The sequence below is a fragment of the Erithacus rubecula genome, assembly GCF_903797595.1.
Source record: "Erithacus rubecula genome assembly, chromosome: 2".
NCBI lineage: Eukaryota > Metazoa > Chordata > Aves > Passeriformes > Muscicapidae > Erithacus > Erithacus rubecula.
This window is the reverse complement of record NC_136685.1, coordinates 8810707-8830613: the sequence shown is the minus strand read 5'-3', so window position 1 is coordinate 8830613 and position 19907 is coordinate 8810707. Positions and strand designations below refer to the sequence as shown.

The window sequence follows — 19907 nt, the reverse complement described above, 5'->3', positions numbered from 1 at the left end:
CATAGCAGTGCCAGATGCCAGAAGATGCAACTGTTATCTACTCACCACTTTCAGTTTCTTGAACATTTTTTTCCCCCCACTAAAAGCCACCTGCATCTAAACAGAAATGGTAGTATCATTTGGAGAACATACCTATGGTCATGGTACAAAATGCAGAAAGTAACCTATAAACAAGTTCAAAACCTACATCCAAAGTTTCCTGGAATGCAGTAAAGACACTGTGCTCCCTAATGGATGAATTCCTTTTTTTTTTTTTTTTTTTAAACATCTTGTTTTCTGGATAAAGATCCAGAAGATTTTATCAGTTTTCAAAAACTTTTAAAAACAGAATTATATTAATCTTATTTGTACATATAGATGAAAAATTCTGGTTCTTTTAAACAATGAACTAGTTGAATAAAGTACTAGAATGGATTACATTTTTAAATAATATTCCAATAGATCAACAGACTTGGTGGAAAACTTTAAAAGAAACAGAGAATGCAGAGAACCTATTTTTCATGTAGCTGTAAGAAATGTAAAGACAAAGCCCTATTCCTTGTAATGTCAGCAAAAATTACTCACTGCTACATCAAACTCAATGGGATATAGAGATACATTAAGTGGTACCAAAATGAGCTTAATAGTGTTTAAGTGATCTTTACAAATAAATACATGGCTGCTAAGGTATGATAACATAAACACTTAAAAATGTTAACATTCTTGAATGGCCAGAAAAGAAAACAACAGAGCAACTTAAAAATACTTCATATATGGAGAAATTTTATTTTTCTTAGTTTTGATTTTGAATGGAACAAGACTTTTAAACACATGCTTAAAATCAAGCAGGACTGATAAAGTCAATGCCAAATGCCAGGATTTCACTCTAAGGATGTATTTGCATAATTATGGGCATGATTATGGGACCTCCATGAATAATTAACTGAATGTGGTTTAAAGAGAAGAAGTAAATGGAGAAGTGCAGCATCCCTAGGGCTGCTTACTTTTCACACATCTAGATTTCAAGCATTCCAATGGGTTCATAACATGAAATGACCATTTGTTTCCTTAAAATAGACACTTAGCATTAAAGCCATACAGTAAAATTCAGATCTTACCAGGCTAAGACAAAAACCTCAACATTTAAATGGCTCATAATAACTTTTACACATGCACACACACTTCCTTCCTTAGACTGCCTTTTCCAAGACAAGAAAGGAATAATGTTTCTGGGCAGGGGCAGTTGCTGGATCAGGAGGGGCAGCAGGGCTGCACTGCAGTTCCTGACAGTCCAAGTCCCATCCTGTGGAAACCAGTCCCTCTGTGCACCTCAAAGGAACTTATATTAAAGATAATTCATCTTTCAGGGACTCTCAGATTTTTTAATTTATATGCCTAGGAAGCAGAAAATGTTGCTGAAATAGAAATTAATGTGAATTAAATGTATGTAACGTAAATTATATGTGTGTATGCACAAGTTTAAAGCATGCCAGCCCAGTATGCCAGTATGCATGTGAGATGCCAGCACAGCTGCCTTCCTCCTGCTTTTCTCCCTATGTGTATAGAAATATGCAAGACAGAAATGCTTTTTAAACACACCTATCACTGTGTACCTCAATGTGGCCACATATCTGCTGTTATAGCAGGGCTGAAGCACAGATAAGGATTTGCTGGTCAAAAAACTTCTGAGTATGACAGAGATTAATTCTGAGGTGTTTTTGTACTGACCAAAGAAACTGCCAGTATCTCTGATCCACCTGATTCAGCAATGTAGGTATTTTCCATCATCAGCAATTGCTAAAAACATCTATTCTACTTAAAATAAATGAGTCACAAGCCAGCAAAAACTACCACATCCACATAGAGTCCCTGTGTCTGTGTAACTTCTGTCCCTGGAAATGTTTAAAGCCAGGCTGGATGGAGCTGTGAGCAACCTAGTGGAAGTGGAAGGTGTCTGTGTCCACAGCAGGGGGGTTGGAACTAAATGATACTTAAGCTGCCTTCCAACCCAGGCTATTCTATAATTCTGTGATATACACCAACAAGTCCCTATTTAAGAACACAGTTCTTGGAACACCAAACTCCCATGCCCTCCTCCTCTCCTGTCTGCAGCAGTGCAGACCACAATCCCACTCCCTGCCATCACCACAGGTTCATGGTAGCAGAAGATCTCCAAGGGCACTGCAGCAAATGCTTACACAGAAGTGTGACTGGAAAAGAATTCTTAGTTGCTATTCCTCCTGCTTAGGAAGTGGAAAGCGAGGAAAGTGCCAACTGCATCTGATCAGCCAGATCAGAGTTTGGGAATCACTGTCCTAAATAACTTGTAACCCTCTTATTAGAGAACACCACACTCTTTGTCTTGCTCAGGCTACTATTTTAGGCTCTTTCCCACAAGTATAGCATATCATGATGGGTAAAAACTTCTGGCTCATATCTGCTAATCATGCCCACACTTCTATCTGTCATTTGATGAACATCTAGCCAGCAATTAACGAGATTATTAACTTGCTGAAGGATAAATTCAATTTCACCCAAACAATTTCAGTCATTTTTTCTGGATTTATATCACTTGAGCCAGAGGCAAACTCTTACTCATAGCCAATTCTGCAGTTTCATTAGAAGCCAGAGGGCTGCAAAAGCAAACTCCATTCAGATGAATTGCAACAGCAGCCAAAAAGGAATATATCAAATAAATCTAAGCTGCACACCACTTCCAAATTTTCCTGTAACATTAGAATTTATTTTTTTTTATGCACAACTTAATTTCAGTTCAAAACTTCACACTGATGGTACATTAACATTTTGGGTTCACATAATCAATGTCTTCACAGATAATTTATTATTCCTTCACCACTTCTCTGCTTTTCCCATTCTGTTTCTTAGGATGTAATTCAGTTTCAAAATGGTCTGAAGGCCCTACTCCCCCTGTTTAAAGAGAAAGCTGTGAAATACTCTTTTGATAAGCTTGAAATCAATCATTACCTGTCTTTTTTCCACCAAGAACCATAAACTAAGGTTAGTTTAGCAGATGTTAAAGACACACTATTATCTTCTACAATCCATAGAACATAAAAGATCAAAATAGAAGTTTACTTTGTAAATTAACTATTAAGAATGTCACTCAAAATTTCCTGTCATTCAGAAGGAAAAACATGCCTTGCTGATTTGACTGCGTAGCTCAATACTCATCCGTATAATTTATAAAGTTCTAGAGATTTATCTTGAATTTAATTTATCATTTGACCAAATATTGCATCATTAAGTCATGAATGCTGACTAACTGCTTATTAGGTATATGATATTTTAATACATCAGTTATGTCTCTTTAGTTGATTAAGATATGAATCACAGAGTTCCACATTTCTGCAGCACTTGGCAAACATAGACTATCAGGGCAAATAAATTAGTAATTTAATTCTGATTTAATTTTTCCTAACTCTCAGTCTTACTTTGCTACCAAAAGTATTTATTAGAAGCCCTAATGACAAACAAAAGCAAGCTTTCAATCTTTGTGAAGGACACTGAGGCACTGGAGTGTGTCCAGAGAAAGGCAACAAGCTGGGCAAGGGCCTGGAGCACTAGTCTGATCAGGAGCAGCTCAGGGAGCTGGGGGTGTTCAGCTTGGAAAAAAGAAGTTCAGGGAGGACCTTACTGCTCTGTACAACAAACCAGGAAAAATTTCTTCACTGAGAGTGGTTAAGCAGTGGAACAGGCTGCCCCAGGAAGTGGTGGAGTCCCCATCTTGGGAAGTGTTAAAGAAAAAGCAGATGTGATACATGATATGGTTTAGTGGGTATGGTGGTATTTGGTTGCCTTGGACTTGATCTTGGTGGTCTTTTCCAAATGTAATGATTCCATGATTCTACACTTATTTCTGCCTGAGATGTTCTATTTCTTATTTCTCATCAAGCCACAGCAGACGTCCACAGAATTAAACCACCCTAAAACATGGCTATGTATGCATACCTGCTGTCTGTGCATATATTTTATGCTAATTTTTAAACAAAGTAAGGGAGACTAGAAAACTGTTCTCCTTTTTCTAATTTTGCCTACACCTAAGGATTCATGTGGCCTGTTTTACATTCACAGCAGTGTTCAAAACAAATGTCTTTTTAAAAGGTGAGGAGGAGGATAAGGATGTTGGAATTGAGGTATAACTCTTCTATTGTATTCACTGAGTAAAATTAAGTTTCAAATATTTTTGTACAGTGAATTGATTGCCAGGAGCAGAATTACAGCAGTGAAATGTGCAATTAATGCTGTCTCTGTGGAGCAAGCTTGCAAGAGTTCTCTGAACACAAGGATATCATACAGAAGTAGAAATGAAGGGTGTAGCTTTGTTCAGTTTCCAAATTGCTAAGTGATATCCCTCCAGTCAGTTAGGAAGTAGTCTGTGATTGATGGCTGCTGTTGGAAAACTTGCTTTAGTCTTTGAGACTTTCAAAATCTACTTGAACTAAATGAATCAGGCATATTATTCCTATGTAGTTTGCTACATTTTAGAGCCCTTTACAGGCCATAAGTCAAGTGCACAATTTAAATGCTTGCACACTCTAAATCAGTGGTCTCCAAAGTGGGGTGCTTGCACAGTGTGATATCAGAAGAAAATATCAGAAACGCTAATTTATTGCTACATCACAGCAGCTTGACCAATCCAGAGGACTTTTAACATTAATCAGCTTTCAGGACAGGATTCACTGCTGGTTCCCCACCATCTAACAACGCCTGGAGCACCACCTCTTCCTGGAGATCTGCATGTCAAAAGACTCTTAACAGATACACAAGAAACCTCTCCCCTGCAAACATTCCATACCTCAGTCTCAGAAAGACATACTTGCTTCCAGGAAATTCACTAATTTAGTACAGCTATTTTTAAATTCAGAGATAACTATATCTCTCCTAACGTACTCGATCTCTGAATTGGACATTTAATTTTAAAATGTACTCTTCTCAACATAAACACATTCTAGACCTTCTTCACTCTAACTTGTCTCTAATGACTGCCAAAAGTAAACTCTCTTATTCTTTTAACGACACTTATTTGTCTGGCAAATCTAATTTACCTGAAATACTTCACTAACTTCTCATACAACTCTGAAAATTGTTCTGTGGAAATACAATGGATACATTTAAAAATCATGTCAATCTGTTTTCAATAGGCATAAGTTTTGCCATTGAAATCAGAAGGGTACAAAATCTTATGCACAAGTTACAGTATTGTACCTTCTATCATTTCCATCCCACTGGGAGGTTTACAGTGTCCAGCATGGCTCACAACCCAGACAGGATACTGCTGGTTCAGTCCACAATAAAGGGCCTGTATAAAGGTCCTGTAATAACCTGCCAGTCCAGGGTTACCTGCCAAAAAACAAAACATACAAGCACAGTCAATAATAACCTTCCAACAGCAAGAATTCTGCTTCAAAACAACCTAAAACAGCAGTACACCACAATTTATTAATTTATTTTCTATAGTACATTTCCAGTTTTTATTTCCCCAATGTTATGGGATATGCTATTCAGCTTGTTTAATTCCACTGACCAACAGCACTCATGGGAAGCATTTTACAGAATTACTTTGAAATTACTTGCAAAACCTAAAATTGAAGTCAAACACAGGTGAAAACATTTTTTTCCATCAGAGGTCAACCAGCTTGCTTATCTATCCCATCCAGTTACAGAAATGTGAAATTAAAACATCACAATGACTATAGCATGCATTGCCTGATCCAGATGTCTGCTCTCCAAATATCTCAAATATAGTGTTACCACTTCAAAACAGGTATGTGGCATTGTTACTACATAAAAAGGCTGTCCTGACCTTAAAATAATGGATGATTTTATTTTAAATACATTGGATCAAATAAATATTTTCCTGTTTGCAACTTCATTTTCTTTCTGTCCCTTTCTACACCAGTGGAGAAGCTCTTTCCTTTTCAACCCTTGTGCTCTAGAACAATGGGAGAATCTGTCCTCCCTCCTGGTGTCCCAGCAGCTTTTGAGGATTTCTCAGAAAAGGCTGGTATCTGAATGGACATAGCTTGCCCTGGGAATCCAGACCACCCTGCTCTAAAATCCACTATAAAACATGGAAAATATCAACTCTCATATACCACTGCTTAAGTGAAAACAGGTATACTGTCCCAAAGATAAAAGTACACATACAAAAGGGATATCTGGATTGCCAAACAAAAATCTACACTTTGCTCCTCCTTTTTTCTTTCTCTTTGGATATCACTAGTGATGCAAATTGATGAGGAAATCTGTGTGAAGATGAAGCAGAACTTTCCTAATTTTCACATGATGCATAAAAATTCCACATGGACACAAGAACATACAATTTCTATTTATTTATTCAGTGATTTTCCAGAGTAGTTAGACTGTGTTTTTTGTTATCATTTAGACACCAGCAAAGCTCACCCTCATCATTGGGATTGCTCAGTTATGTGTCTTTCAACTCTCACATCAGGCAATTCTTAGTTTGGATATCATCAACAGCAAAAGGCAGCAGGAGCAGTATTGCTTAAAAAAAGGATGTCATTTTTTAAGACATAGACATTCCAAAATAACACCAGTGCATTACAAAACAAAACCACCTTCATTTGTATTTTGTCAACTCCTCTGTATCAGTCCCATTGTAAAAACAGAGGCTGAGCTGTGTAAGTATTGACAGTGACAGAGAAGAAGAATTAGACCTATAATCGAATTAGTACCTGTGAAAACAGTGCATGGAAATAAAAACAAGGGTTATTCCACTTCTTCTCTTTCTGTAGTGGGCATTTTAGTATTTTCTTCTTTTATTTCCACCCTTTTGCTCTTCGGGTAGCCCAGAGTAAGTTCATTCACCCTCCCAAGAGGTTGCCTGAGCCCAGTGCCACCAAGGCACCCACAGCCACAAGGAGCAGAGCCACGTGCATGGGAGGTGACACCAGGGCTCACCCTGGGATGATGCACGAGCACAGGAAGGGAGCCTTTCACTCTAGGTAATGTATCTCACACACTTCACCCCTCACTTACATGTAGGAAGTGTCACTAGGGGCTTTTAAATCTTAATAAAACTACTGATCTTAGAAAAACATTATTTTTACTGGACTACACAGATGTGGGGAAAAAAAAGAAAAAACACCCAAACCCAAAATATCACTATCAGTTTTTAGGTGTTTCTAAGCATCTCTTTGTAAGCTTGCCATTAAAGGAAACTTAAAAAAAAAAAGAAACTTGCTTTGTCAAAACTCCAGAACACATGACCAAATTTGTGCAAGTTGATTTACAGGAAAACAATTTGAAATTTGCAAGGTTCATACATTCACACAATTGCATTACACTTTCATACATCAAAAATATATAATATGAAGGGCCCCAGAGACAATAAAACATAATCTCGACATCATCTGTCAAGTTCCTTGGATTGATGTTACTCAGAGGAAATCTGTCTTTCAGCAAGGCTAAGGAAAAAAGTAGCAGCAATCCAAAACCAATTGTGTCTTTTGTAGTACTAATGATCATAATGTTTTGTATTATGTCTAATCCTGGAATATAATACCATTAGGAGTTTTGAGATCAAGGAATCACAAAATTAATCTCAATTACAGCATTTTTTCTTTGTAATTTTCTCTTCTTTAATAATGCAGAACAAGGATGGGGGAGAAATGACAGCAGCTTAGACATTTTGGTGCTCTTTTCCACCATCAGCCAGGTGAATCTAACACAAAAAATCTGCTCAGGATTTGGTAATCAGTAGAAGAATGGTCAGATAAGAACAGCTCAAGAACAGTGAGGCTTTGCATTAAATATTATACAAAGCCTAAGAAATAATACTAATAATACTTCTTTCAGGGAAAGGGGATTTTTATCCCATGATAAATATGGTGTGTATTTTAGGCAGGTGAAAGAGAAAATAAACAAATGCAAAAAAAATCCCTAATCTCTGGGTTAAAGCATCTCTTCTCATGGTAAGAGATATTCTGAGAGGTCTGAGCTGTTACAACTGCTACTGGCATTTCAAAATGTCTTGAAGGGGTATGAATGAAAACTGATGGCACACAAGAGAATTAAAATCAACAATAATTTTAACAGAAAAAAAAAAATTCTACAGAGAAATCACCATGTGTAAAGCACCAATAAATTTATCCTTTAATGAACTTGCAATCCCAATTGAGTTATTCCAGACTTGCACCGACCTAAGTAAATGCAGATTAATACTCCCTGCTCTTGAAAGCTGGCATCTACAATATTTATGAGTGAAGAATGTTTATCTCACATACCTTCCAACTAATTTTGTATGTTTTTGATTTTGCTGCTATCTGTCAGAATACTTTATGGGGAGGAAACAGAAAAAGACCTGGACTGATGAAGATTTTTTAGTTAGTAACAGCTAACAGAAATAACTGCGACTTAATACGTATAGCAGTCTGTGATAAATTATGTTTCAGGCTAATCTTTGAAACTGAAATGTGTTCAATTAAATTATTTCATTTTATAAGTAAAGAAGTACCAGGTTAATCACAAGGACACCCAGGAAACACAGTGCTCATTTGTGCTTTTTAAGGATTTCCCAGTACAGTAAACCAGAACTGCCTATGCTGTATCACTCAGCAACTAAGTGTCAAAAAATGGAAACCATAAGTAAATGCAGTGTTAACCTCCATGATTTGAAGGTTACTCCAGTTATTTGAATACCACATCAATCCTTAGACACCTCAGGGCAGCTGAGTCATTCATGCACGCCAACAAATCTCAAATTGCAGTCATCTGAACCATAAGCACATCTGAAGCAGTTACTCTCAACTGTGCTTAATTTTCAACAGCATTTATGTTGTTTCAGAAGTCTTTTAAACAATAGCTGTAAATGGTGACCATAACAAAGACCCAAGACTGTAATACACTGAGGATTTGTCTCATTTGCAGAAGATTTATAAGCATTTCATGGGAAGAGTGTGTCAAATGGACAATTTATACAGTGAATGAGAACAGCAGGACCACTTCATCTGATGTACCCATAAGCTGCAATAACCAAAGCACTCTTGCCACACTCCCTGTTTTTCTCTGTAACACATGACATTTCACCCAGCTATTCTACACTAAGCCCAGTCTTTCCATTTTTAATTTGAAGACGGGAATCCACTGTTTCCTTTTCCGATCTGTTCCACCCACAGCTAACACAAAACAGGACAGAACAACTGAGAGTGCAGAGGTGGAACTCAGAGCTATTTTAGGAGGCAAATATTCTCCACTTCTATATACTGCAGGTACAGGATTCCAAGAACTAGAACTACTACTCTTTAGTCATTCATATAAGTAGAAATACATACATTACTTAAAATTATGCATTTGCCTACCTTTAACTTTCAAACATTTTCCTGCTAATGCTTTTCCCATCAAATCAAGACTTTAAATGCCATCTGCTTCCTCAATAAGACATTTAGGGAATGGAGAGAGAACAACTTGTACAAACAGAATATTTACCTCAGGATATCACTCCTAAAGAATAACCTTTATCCTGATTTCACATGATTTCCTATACAATGCATCATAAAGTCAAACTTGGCCTGTCTTAAAATGAAATAGTAATATTCAAGATGCAGCACTTGCACAAGAGAAATTACTCAGACTTGATAAATTTAAACTTACATACAGTGCAACTCAATCAGTTTAATTATGAATGGAAAACAACAAACACATCATGCTCATTTAAAAAGTCACAGACAACAGTCATTCCTCACAAGCAATGACAGCTTTTATGGCTTATAAATTGTCAAGCATTTTGAATTCTTCAGCCACAGAACACATTCATGTCAAATAAAAACCATAATTAGGACAACACTAGCAATAGATAACCCCATACAAAAAATGTTCCAGGTTAGAAATGAAGATAAAACCAAAACATGAAAGAAAATTATTCTGTCCAGAAAAATGTAAGTCAAAAATATATACAGCTTGCACAAAAGAAATTGAGACTAAAACATAAAACTAGGTAATTTTTAGCAGTTCTGGAAGGGATAGCTGAATTGAGAAAGATTTATTTAAGCAGTACATAGTAAAAGCCAAGAGTGGTGGAGAGTGAATAAAAAACTGACACTAAGTAAGTCATCCCAAACAGTGACAAGGTTTCTTGCACCTTGCTTTGACACAAGCGTTTGGGTTCCATGCACTGTCCTGAGACATTCCCCAGTGTTTCCAGTTGGGGCTCCAGGAGCCTGACCATCCCTGGGAGCAGTAGCTGGCACTCAGCCCTGGTGCTTTATGCACTTCTCCAGCAGTTGCTTTTTGCTTGCTCTGGGACTCAGCAGGACTATAAAGAATCAAGGCAGCTACATGAATACAAGAAGGGAAATACACAGCCAGCAGTGGGTTTACACAGAACTTTGAGAAACTGGAAAATATGCCAGCAATTACCATAAGTATAATTTTAGAAAAAATACACGGTTTCAGAATTAAGTGTATGCCGCAATATTTACATTATAGTCTCCTGCAAGAAAAAACAAATGCAGCTTCTAAAAAGAAAGAAAAAGAGCAACCATAAATCAAATTTGAAATCCAGGGGTGCACAGCAGGACACATAAAAATCATTTTTGTGGCGATGATTCTCATTGCCTCTTCACAGAGCTGCCAAAGCTCCCAGCTCCAGCTCGAAGAGCCTCAGTGACAAGTTCCTTGCTCAAGGAAACTTAATCTGCCTTTGGCATCTGACCAGCCACCATGGAAGAAGATGCAACTCCCCTATGTTAATGAATGGAAAGCAGCCCACGCAGATGTCAGAAGAATTTAAATGGAGCATGCAAAAAACACAATGATGTTCTCACACTAGGGAGAAAACTGCAGAATCTGACACCGTGGCTGGTGATCAGGCCTTAAAAGGCAACACACAGGTCTCTCTGACGTGCAAGGTCAAGGGATTTCATATAAAACATGTCAAATAATATTTGAGTGACCATCATAAACTCATGTCAATGAAGCCTTCACCTGTTTGCACGTCTCAGGCACTGGCATTCTTTGTCACGTATCCCTTTATAGTCCCTACTCCAGGGAAGCAGCATCAGCCAAGGAACAAAACATTACAAGGACGTTATAGAGAAACACATGTGAAAACTCTGTTTGATCCTCTCTAACTCTGGAATGGTGAATTTGGCTGGAAAGCACCTTAAGATATTTGCTTGGGTTGTGAAAACATGGAATCTCAGAAGGATTCAGCCAGGTGTCTGTAACACAGCTTATTAGAGAAGTTTTTCAAGAACATTTCACATTTTTTTCCTATATATACATACTCACATACACTGTTATTAGTTTGACACAGCTATAAAACTTCTGTATAGGGTTTTATAATATACATTCTTTGTATATATTTTGCAAAGCCAACAAGCTTGTCTGTTTCTCTCTAATGCTGTTTCACCTTTAGGATAAATGCAAGTTCATTCACCTCTAAAGAAATCCCACAGATAGTCTGATAAACCTGAATTAACCTAACACAGCTGTTTTTACCCAAGTGACAAGAGTGCCTGAAGCTTGGGAATTAAAATTACCAGCTAAAAATTGTGAAAAAATATGATGGTCTTCCCCTGGAAATAATTAACAGCATCTATCCAGGCAGATAAGATATGAAGTCCAAAATGCTGATTTCACCCACTGCAAACCTACTGGACTTTGAAACTAAGCAATATTGCAAGGGTTATAAAGTCCACAGATGTATTTCAAGAATTACTTCTGTCATCTCAACCAAAAGAGATACATAAACACAAAAGCTTTAATTTCAATTTTTTCTAATGTGTCTGTAAACTAATGTTACTTGAAGGGGGTTAAGACTGAGACACAAAACTGAAATAATTGAGTTCCCAATGGAACAGCCAATTTTTCACACTTTTCAATGGTAGAACCCAGGATTTTCTAGTGCTTACACTTAAATAATTTTTGTGACATTTTCCCTATAGTAAATGAAAAAATAAAAACATTTAGTTAGATCTCCTAGTACACACCTACACCTACACAGTGCCTAAAGCAGATGAAGACAAATATAACCACTTTTAACACCCCAGAGGTGGTTGGTCTGATCCAATCCATCCTACAACCAATGCTGGTAAGAGAGGCTACCGTGAGCTCTGTGCTGGGTCTAGAATTCCCAGTGGAAATTTTTCAGCCAGCTTTTGTGGTCTGAAACAAGAAGAAAACAAACCTTCTTCTGAAAGAAAGGGGGAGAACAAAGGAAGTGCGTGAAGAGGAACACGAGACTTGATGTCAAATGGGTTCACAAGAAAGCCTCAGAAACATCTGAATAACACAACCCTGATGAGAAAACAGCAGCAGGAAAAAGACAAAGACAGGAAAATAAATAATTCAAACCCAAGATAACCACAAATTATTTGCTTTGTGCAGATACACAGCTCTGAAAATTTGATCACTTTTGAATAATATACAAGGAGAAAGCAAACAATACACCCAAAAGGCACCAGAAAGAATTTCCTATGCTGTACCACTGGTGAGAATTAAAAAAAAAAAAAAAAAAAGAAAAAGCACAGGTTTGGGTGCTTTGAGTTATTAGATTTGGCTATTGCTTGTTTTGTTTTATTGATATAGGAACAGACAAGAAACAAATAGCAACAGAGAACACCAACACAGTTAATTTCAGAAAAAAGGCTGAAAATGTGTTTCTGAAATTTTTGTGCATTGAAACTTCCAGAATGTTGTATTTGAAACCAACAGTCTAAGGTGATTTTATAAAGGAATTTTGCATTTGCATCTGCCTTGAGTCTTCAGAAATGTGAGATAAAACCTAGACTTTTTTGAACAGGGATAAACCAAGATTTATCAATTCACATCCTGAGGGAAAGACTCTCTGCATAGACACCACTGTATTTCTGACTGAGGCAAAAGTTATTGTAGTTGTGGTATTAATACTGGTTCTAAGTGGATGCTCCATGAATATTTCAACTGAAACACTGTTTTCAGGAAAACACATAACACAAGTCACTTTACAAGCACTTTCATTCACCATTCAAGATCTATAGTGAAGAGTTTCTGCCTCTTAAGAGAAGACTGTGATAATGGATATAAAATATGGAAAGCCTACAGATGGAAGGCAGTATTTATGTATCACTATATATTTACTTATTCCTATGGGAGTTTTTTAATCCAACAAGGATAACCATGGTTTGTTTTCAAAAATGGAAATCAAGACAAAGATCAAATTCTTCCATCATACCTGTACCAGGAAAACAGGAGCAAGAGTTATGACAGACTGAGTTTCTGGTCAATGTTTTCCATAATCCAGATATTAAACATAATGGGTCATATTTATTTCTACTATACATTCAGTGATCCAAAAGAGTTACTACTGGATTGAAATAAGGACATGTGTTGACTAGAATCTGAAAGAGGATTTTTATTTTTCATTCTTTTCAGTGTCAAAATGTTTTACATCACGGCAAATTCACGGTAGGTCAGGTATTTCTTGTATTAGCTCCCATAAAGAAAGTACATTATACATTGCTGCTGTAGCTTTAAACATTTTAAGTGCTTTATTTGTACAAGATGCACATGGAAACACTGGATTTCCTTCATAGGTAGGTTCTTCACTAAGCCATTTCTTCTTCCCTCCTGCCTCAGACATCCCATGAAGAGAAACAGATCCTTTTTAAAATTTTCAAATCAAGCAAAATCCCCTAGAACACAACTTTTCCATAACTCTGGCCAACCCAAGCCACTGCATGCTGCAGGAGAGGGACCACTTCCTCCCCTGATGCTGCTCACACAGCCAGGCAGGAAGGATCCATGCTGAAAACGCCTCATTAGTAGGGAGAGGACACCAAAAGAAGACTGTGGATTGAGAAATTTCAGTAAGTCACTTCAGTAAGTCACATCTGCCACCCAGATTTAGTGGAGGGAAATACTGTCAAGCACAGTTGGACGTTCAACCATCCTGTCATTACTCTGCCTTCTCAAACTTAACAAGCTCAACTGTGCCAAGCCCCCATCAGAGGTACTTCTGGAGCACTGGGAAATTCAACAAAAATGGAATATTTCAGGCCTAGATCTGACATACAGGCTCCTCTCTGCATGAGGAAGTTTTTATTTTTAATGAAAAACTATGATTTTTTCTGTTCTAAAGACAATAGAAGCTCGTGGGCTGACCCAGTAAACAAAGCTCAACTGTCAGCATATTTTAAAATATTAGTCACAAACAAGTAGTACATAAGCAGCAAAAATAATGGAGAACAGTGTCCTAAGAATTTAAATTTTTTATATATAATGTGGGATAGAATACACACCTTTCCTTCAGGGGGTACTCTACCAGCATGCAAGTCTTCTAGACAAACTTTATTTTTGGTATACTTTGGTGTCCACTATGTCTCAGAAAAAACCTGGGGAAAATGCATTGACATATTCAAAGTTTTATGTGGACTGAAAACACAAATCAAATAGGTACAGACAAATGAGTATTATCTGCTATAAATAATGTCCTCAGAAAGTCAACCTATTTACCTCAGTAAGTAAAGAGGAGGATCATCTGAAAATTTATTCACATTTTACAAATAAGAAACAGACCAAATAATCAGTGGCTAGTAATACTTTAATTTTCACGCACAAAGAACTTCAGCTTACAGTACCTTACATGCATGACCAACTGAGGAAACAAGGCTGATCTTGTAATTACATCATGAGTATTTGTGCTAGAGATAAAGAAATGGCTTGAAAAATTGGGAGGAGTGCCTTTGGAAATATCAGGAAGATATGGGTGGGTTGTTTCTTGGTTTGTGTGCATGCTTTTGCTCCTGTTCAAAGTCAAATACACAAAATATGGTGACACACATCCCATACAAGCATAAGAATAAAGACTGTTTTGCAGTGTTTATGTCTCACTAAAATAGAAAACTGTGCTCTTACTTCCTTACCTGCTGATAAGAAGACCAGTCACAGAGAAAGGGAAGAACATTTTATCTTACACTATGTACTTCCACCTGGATTGTTATGCTGCACAAACTTCTAACTCTGCAGTGTAGTCTCTTCTCAATAATGACTCTTGCATCCCACATACCAGTTACAGGAGAATAGGAAAGTCAATTTTTTTACTCAGAAAAAAACCCAAACTTCATTACAATGTAAAATACAAATTCTCCACATCAGAATCTGAGAACTCAGAGTAAAATGCGAAGAGTTGGCAGCTTCATCTGGAGCTGCAGAGGAAACAAAAGCAGAAGCCTCAAGGGAGAGGCATTCTCAGGGAATCACTACCACCTGGAGAGGCTGGTGGGGTACCAGCTCCTGCCAAAGAAGTCTCCAGACTGAGCATGTGAACTCATGCATGTGCTGAGTGTTGTGGACTGACACCATAATTTATTAGCAGAAAGTTCTGTAGCAAATCCAGCTGAAGGAATTCCCACCTTCCCCCCTGGTGATCATTCCCACCCTCCTACCACAGCTCACCCACCCCTGTGTTACACTGGCACAGTTCTGCAGGGGCCCTGCTGTGAACCCAAACAGGGAACTGTTCCAGCTGCAAAAAGACCCCAGAAAGAAATGTATGTATTTAGTTAATTCACAGCACGATCTCTCAAGTATTGTTCTGGCATAACTGAGGGGTGGAATGGCACAGCATGATGGGAAAAGGAATACCTTATGCCAGTATTGTTGACAAACATTTTAAATTGCAAAATAATGGCCTTGGGAAGTTTCTTAAGTGCTCCAAGCACTAATCTTGGATTTCCATTTCCATTGTCTGGTAAGTCTTAATGAACACTCTACAATCAGTTTCTAACTTCCACACTACTTTACATTCAGGAGCATCTACTTCCTACCTACCTACCTATATATATATATATATATATATATATATATACACATACCTAACTCCATGGTTCTAACAGCTGTGTGAAGGCAAGAGCTCTATGACTGGCCCAGTCTCTTCACTGGCTGCCCACATCCAAAGAGAGGCTCAGTTAATTAAGCACTGCCTGCTAATAAAAGCAGGTAATGATAGAGACTTTCCTGGAAAACTCTGATTATCTTGTACTGATCACATAAGATCATAACACAGAGCGATGGAATACAGGGAAAGACGCTCTTGAAAATTTTAGGAACATCAGGTAGTTTTCTCTGAGCCAGTGTGATGAACAGCCCAGTAGGCAAATAATACATTCAAAGATCATCCACCCTGATGCTACAGGTGAGACCACAATAAAAAAGCATAGCATTTCTCCTCCTCTCTGCAGGAAAGGGCTGCAGATTCACAGCCATTCTCTCCACACAGTAAGGAACAATGTTTGATAGTAAATAACCCAGTCAAGTATAGTATCTGCAGAACTAAGTTTAATTTCAAGCACTGCAAATATCATAGAATGGATGAATATTGCTGCTAAGATAAAATGTAAAAGAGAAATCCTTGCTAAACAAATAGAGCATCTGTGAACACACACAAGGAATTCTGCTCAGCTGTTTGGATATGAACAGCATATAATCAGGACACGAATCAGATGCAAAATTCAGACTTTTTGTGGTTCCTGCTGATTAGCCACATGCGAGTCAAATGTGCCAGCTGGACTAGATGCCATTCTGAGCTCCATAACCCTCCACATGCCTTGTCGAGAGAGCCAAGACTCCGTTCAAACAAGATTTTAAAGTTCATTTCCTGGACCAGATGTGTTAAACAACATCTTCATTTTTGAGCAGCTAAAATGTCCTTTTTCTCTGCTCCATTGTCTCAGCTGAGGATGGACAACAGATGCACTACATTTCTTGGGATGGTATGACCAAAATAAGTAAAGGGAGTAGGACTCATGAAACCTTGTATCTTATAGTAGAGGTAGGTGATGATAAAAACACAAAGCACAATGTTAATATAATGGAAAACTTCCACATAGAAAACAACCTCAGCTTTAGGTCACCAGAACTACGTGATCCAGGATTAAGAAAAGTGTAAGTTAGTGTATGAACAGACCTCCATAGCTTTTTTCAACATAAGTACAAGTGTAAGTACATAAGTACACTTTCAGAATTTCACCTAAAAATTCTTATTGCATGTAGAAGCATTACTTAATTCAACCCTCAAAATCCAAAGTTAAATGAATGATTCTTTTAAAAAAGACCTGAAGTACTTTCAAGTGATGAGTTATTTTCCTTAATGTCCTTTGGGTATTTACTGCTGTACATTGGAAGGTGATGCCTGCCCTGGCACAAGAATTTTTAACAGTGAGAGAGGAGCTGCCCATGGAGCTGCCAATTACTTAAACATTCCAGAAGAAGAAGTATTTATTGTCTTACTCTATGAAGCTGTGCTTTTATGTTAATTTATTTACTTGGTGTTAGCTGATTGTAAGTGAATGGTAGCTTAGAAGCTTAGGTTACTGTAAAATTATAAATACTGTAAATGCCAGTGAAGATTTGTTTGGTGATCTGGAACACAATTTGTGAGGATGACTGACCATCTACTGAGAAGCAACCCAAAGGAAAGGTGGGAACAGAAAACCCAGCACTCCCAATCTTATACTCTCTGCTGTAATTGACTTGCTTTATTTCACTCCTCCTACTGCAAATATAAGGCATTTGTATGACCCTTAACAACTAACATAACTGGTTAATGACTGTCACATGGTCTTATAAAACTAGTAATTTTTTCTGAAAAGAATACAGTAGAAAATCAACCTGTGCATTCAGAGGAGAGCCTGAAGCCTGTAGTATGGTATATCTGGCTATTATAGCAATAACTTTGCCAAAACACAATTTTTTTTTTTCTAATCTTTAGAACAGCTCCCTCTTCTGGCATACTATGCTTATACTGCATTTAAGTAACAAGCTTCATTCCTTACCAATTTTTAATTCTATTTGGTTCCCAACACTTAACAAACCCAGTTTCATTGTTAAGGCTCTCACTGTTCAGTACTGTGAAGCCAACTACAGCTTTTGAAAGGACGACTAGCAAGTATTTATCTGAAATTATCCAAAAACTTTAAGTACCTTTTGAAAGTATCCTAATATCAACCAAGACCAGAATCCACACATGGACAAGAGCCTGGATGGCCAGTTCAGGGCTCACATTTGCAGGATCACTGAGTTTGAAGGGATCATCTGAGATCCCTGAGCCCAGCCCCTCTCTGCTCATGCAGTCAGAGCAGGCTGCACACGCAGCCAAGTTCTGATTACCACCACAAGTGGAAATTCAGATCTCAGGGCAACCTAATCCCTCAGTAGGCAGAAACTGTCATGGCAGTCCTATCCCTATCTATTGGTTCTACAAACCACCCAGAAATTTATGCTCATTCCTTCTGCACCTGAATTAGTTGTTTAGTATCAGACTGGATGAAATTGGGCCTTAGAATCCCTTTCTGAACCAAGTGTCATGTCATGGACTCAGCCTGATCACCACCCCCTCCAACTCCCCCTCCCCCCAAAAAAAAATCAACAAACCACCAAGCAAAAAGCAAACAAATAATAAAATAAAAACAACTTCATAACAGCTCTCATAATCCTGCTGGTAGTGACAAAACTGCAGAGAATACATGAGGACAAACTTTTTTTCCTGGATGATGCTCTGGTAATGTTCCACCAAAAAAAAACCCCAACAAATGAAAAAAAAAACAACCACAAAACTAGAAAGAGGAAAAAAACTGCCTAACGCATTCAGATATAACAGGTTCTCAACTTTGTTCACAGAATTGTTGCTGGAGCTCATTCAGTGACTGTAGGCACAAAAAATACATGACCCAGAACTCCCCTTGCCCAGGAGGTAAGCAATCTGTTTTCCTCTTAATATGTCTGTCCATTGCCAGCAACATTCCCTTCCCTCCAGTTGCATTTCATGAACACTGCTATGTGCTGGAGGAGGAGACTCTGGCTGCTGACTTAGAAAGTAGTGTCTGAGAAGATAAAGTACCTTCCCCAAGTAACTCAATGGTTTTGACTCCAAAATCAGATTTTGCTTCACATAAACAGTTCTGATGCACCCACATGAGGTGCCAAAATTCCATACAGGATTCCAGATTATATCCTGGTTAGGGCTGCCAGCAGCTACACGCTGAAACCTCATCTGCTGATACTGAGAGTCCTCACCAGATCCTAATTAGTTGTTGCAGACCAATTGCAGTGGAAAGATTATGTACCAACAAGGGCATTTAGTCATATAAATTTTGTATAAATCAACAACCCATTCTAAAACAAAACTGAAGAGAATTAAACATGCTTTACACAGTTTGCTGACTGAGGAAATAGATTCTTTTACCCCTTGGTCTCAGTGGTGACAGCAGACCCTCTGAAGAGCAATTCGTTCCAGTAACTGCTGAGAAGATTGAATGATTAATAACTTTCAGAAAGCTGGTTTGGTGGGAGCCAAAAACAAAATACAAAGGAACTAAGCTTCAGGGCTATACAATTAGTGTTATTGCAAAATATTAAAACACAATGATTCTTATTATAAATCTTCTTATGCAAATGTTGAGGGTGATGACTGTTAAGTAAAACAGCAGGTGAGATAAAGCCAAATAATGTACTGAAAGCTTTTCAGAGTACCTATGTTACAGTCAAAAATGGAATTTTAAAGACTTTAAAACTAACAGGAATTCCCATCTCAAGAGACAATATACTAAAGACTTGTCATAATCCAGGCAAATTGTTTGCACTGTTTTCACTGCTGAAAAATAGCTCAGTAGTTTTCAAGTGAAAATGCTGTTCATGTAGTACATGTAACTACTCCTAGGAGATGAAGAGAATCCAAGTCCTGAATTTATGTTGTGCACAAGCAATTCTTGACTCAGACAATTAGCTCAGAAGAAAGATCTTTATACTTGAAAAAAGTGTCTGTTTAAGTCCTCATAGCCCTTAAACATCACCAAGTGACAGCATGAGGTGGTAAAACAATAAGAGGATCCAAAAACCCAGCAGTGATTCAACTGCAAACAGGCAGATCCAGAAACCTGGCAAAGTATAGGGAGTACTCAACATGCAGG

General features: G+C 37.7%; 1 protein-coding gene across 1 annotated transcript in view; it reads right to left on the bottom strand.

Moving 5' to 3' along the window:
* LDAH (lipid droplet associated hydrolase) overlaps nt 1-19907 on the bottom strand; it is a 109782-nt gene that overhangs the window by 73279 nt on the left and 16596 nt on the right. The window contains exon 3 of the mRNA XM_079298167.1: nt 5206-5340. Coding sequence (XP_079154293.1) covers nt 5206-5340 — 135 coding nt within the window. The remainder of the gene's footprint in view (nt 1-5205; nt 5341-19907) is intronic.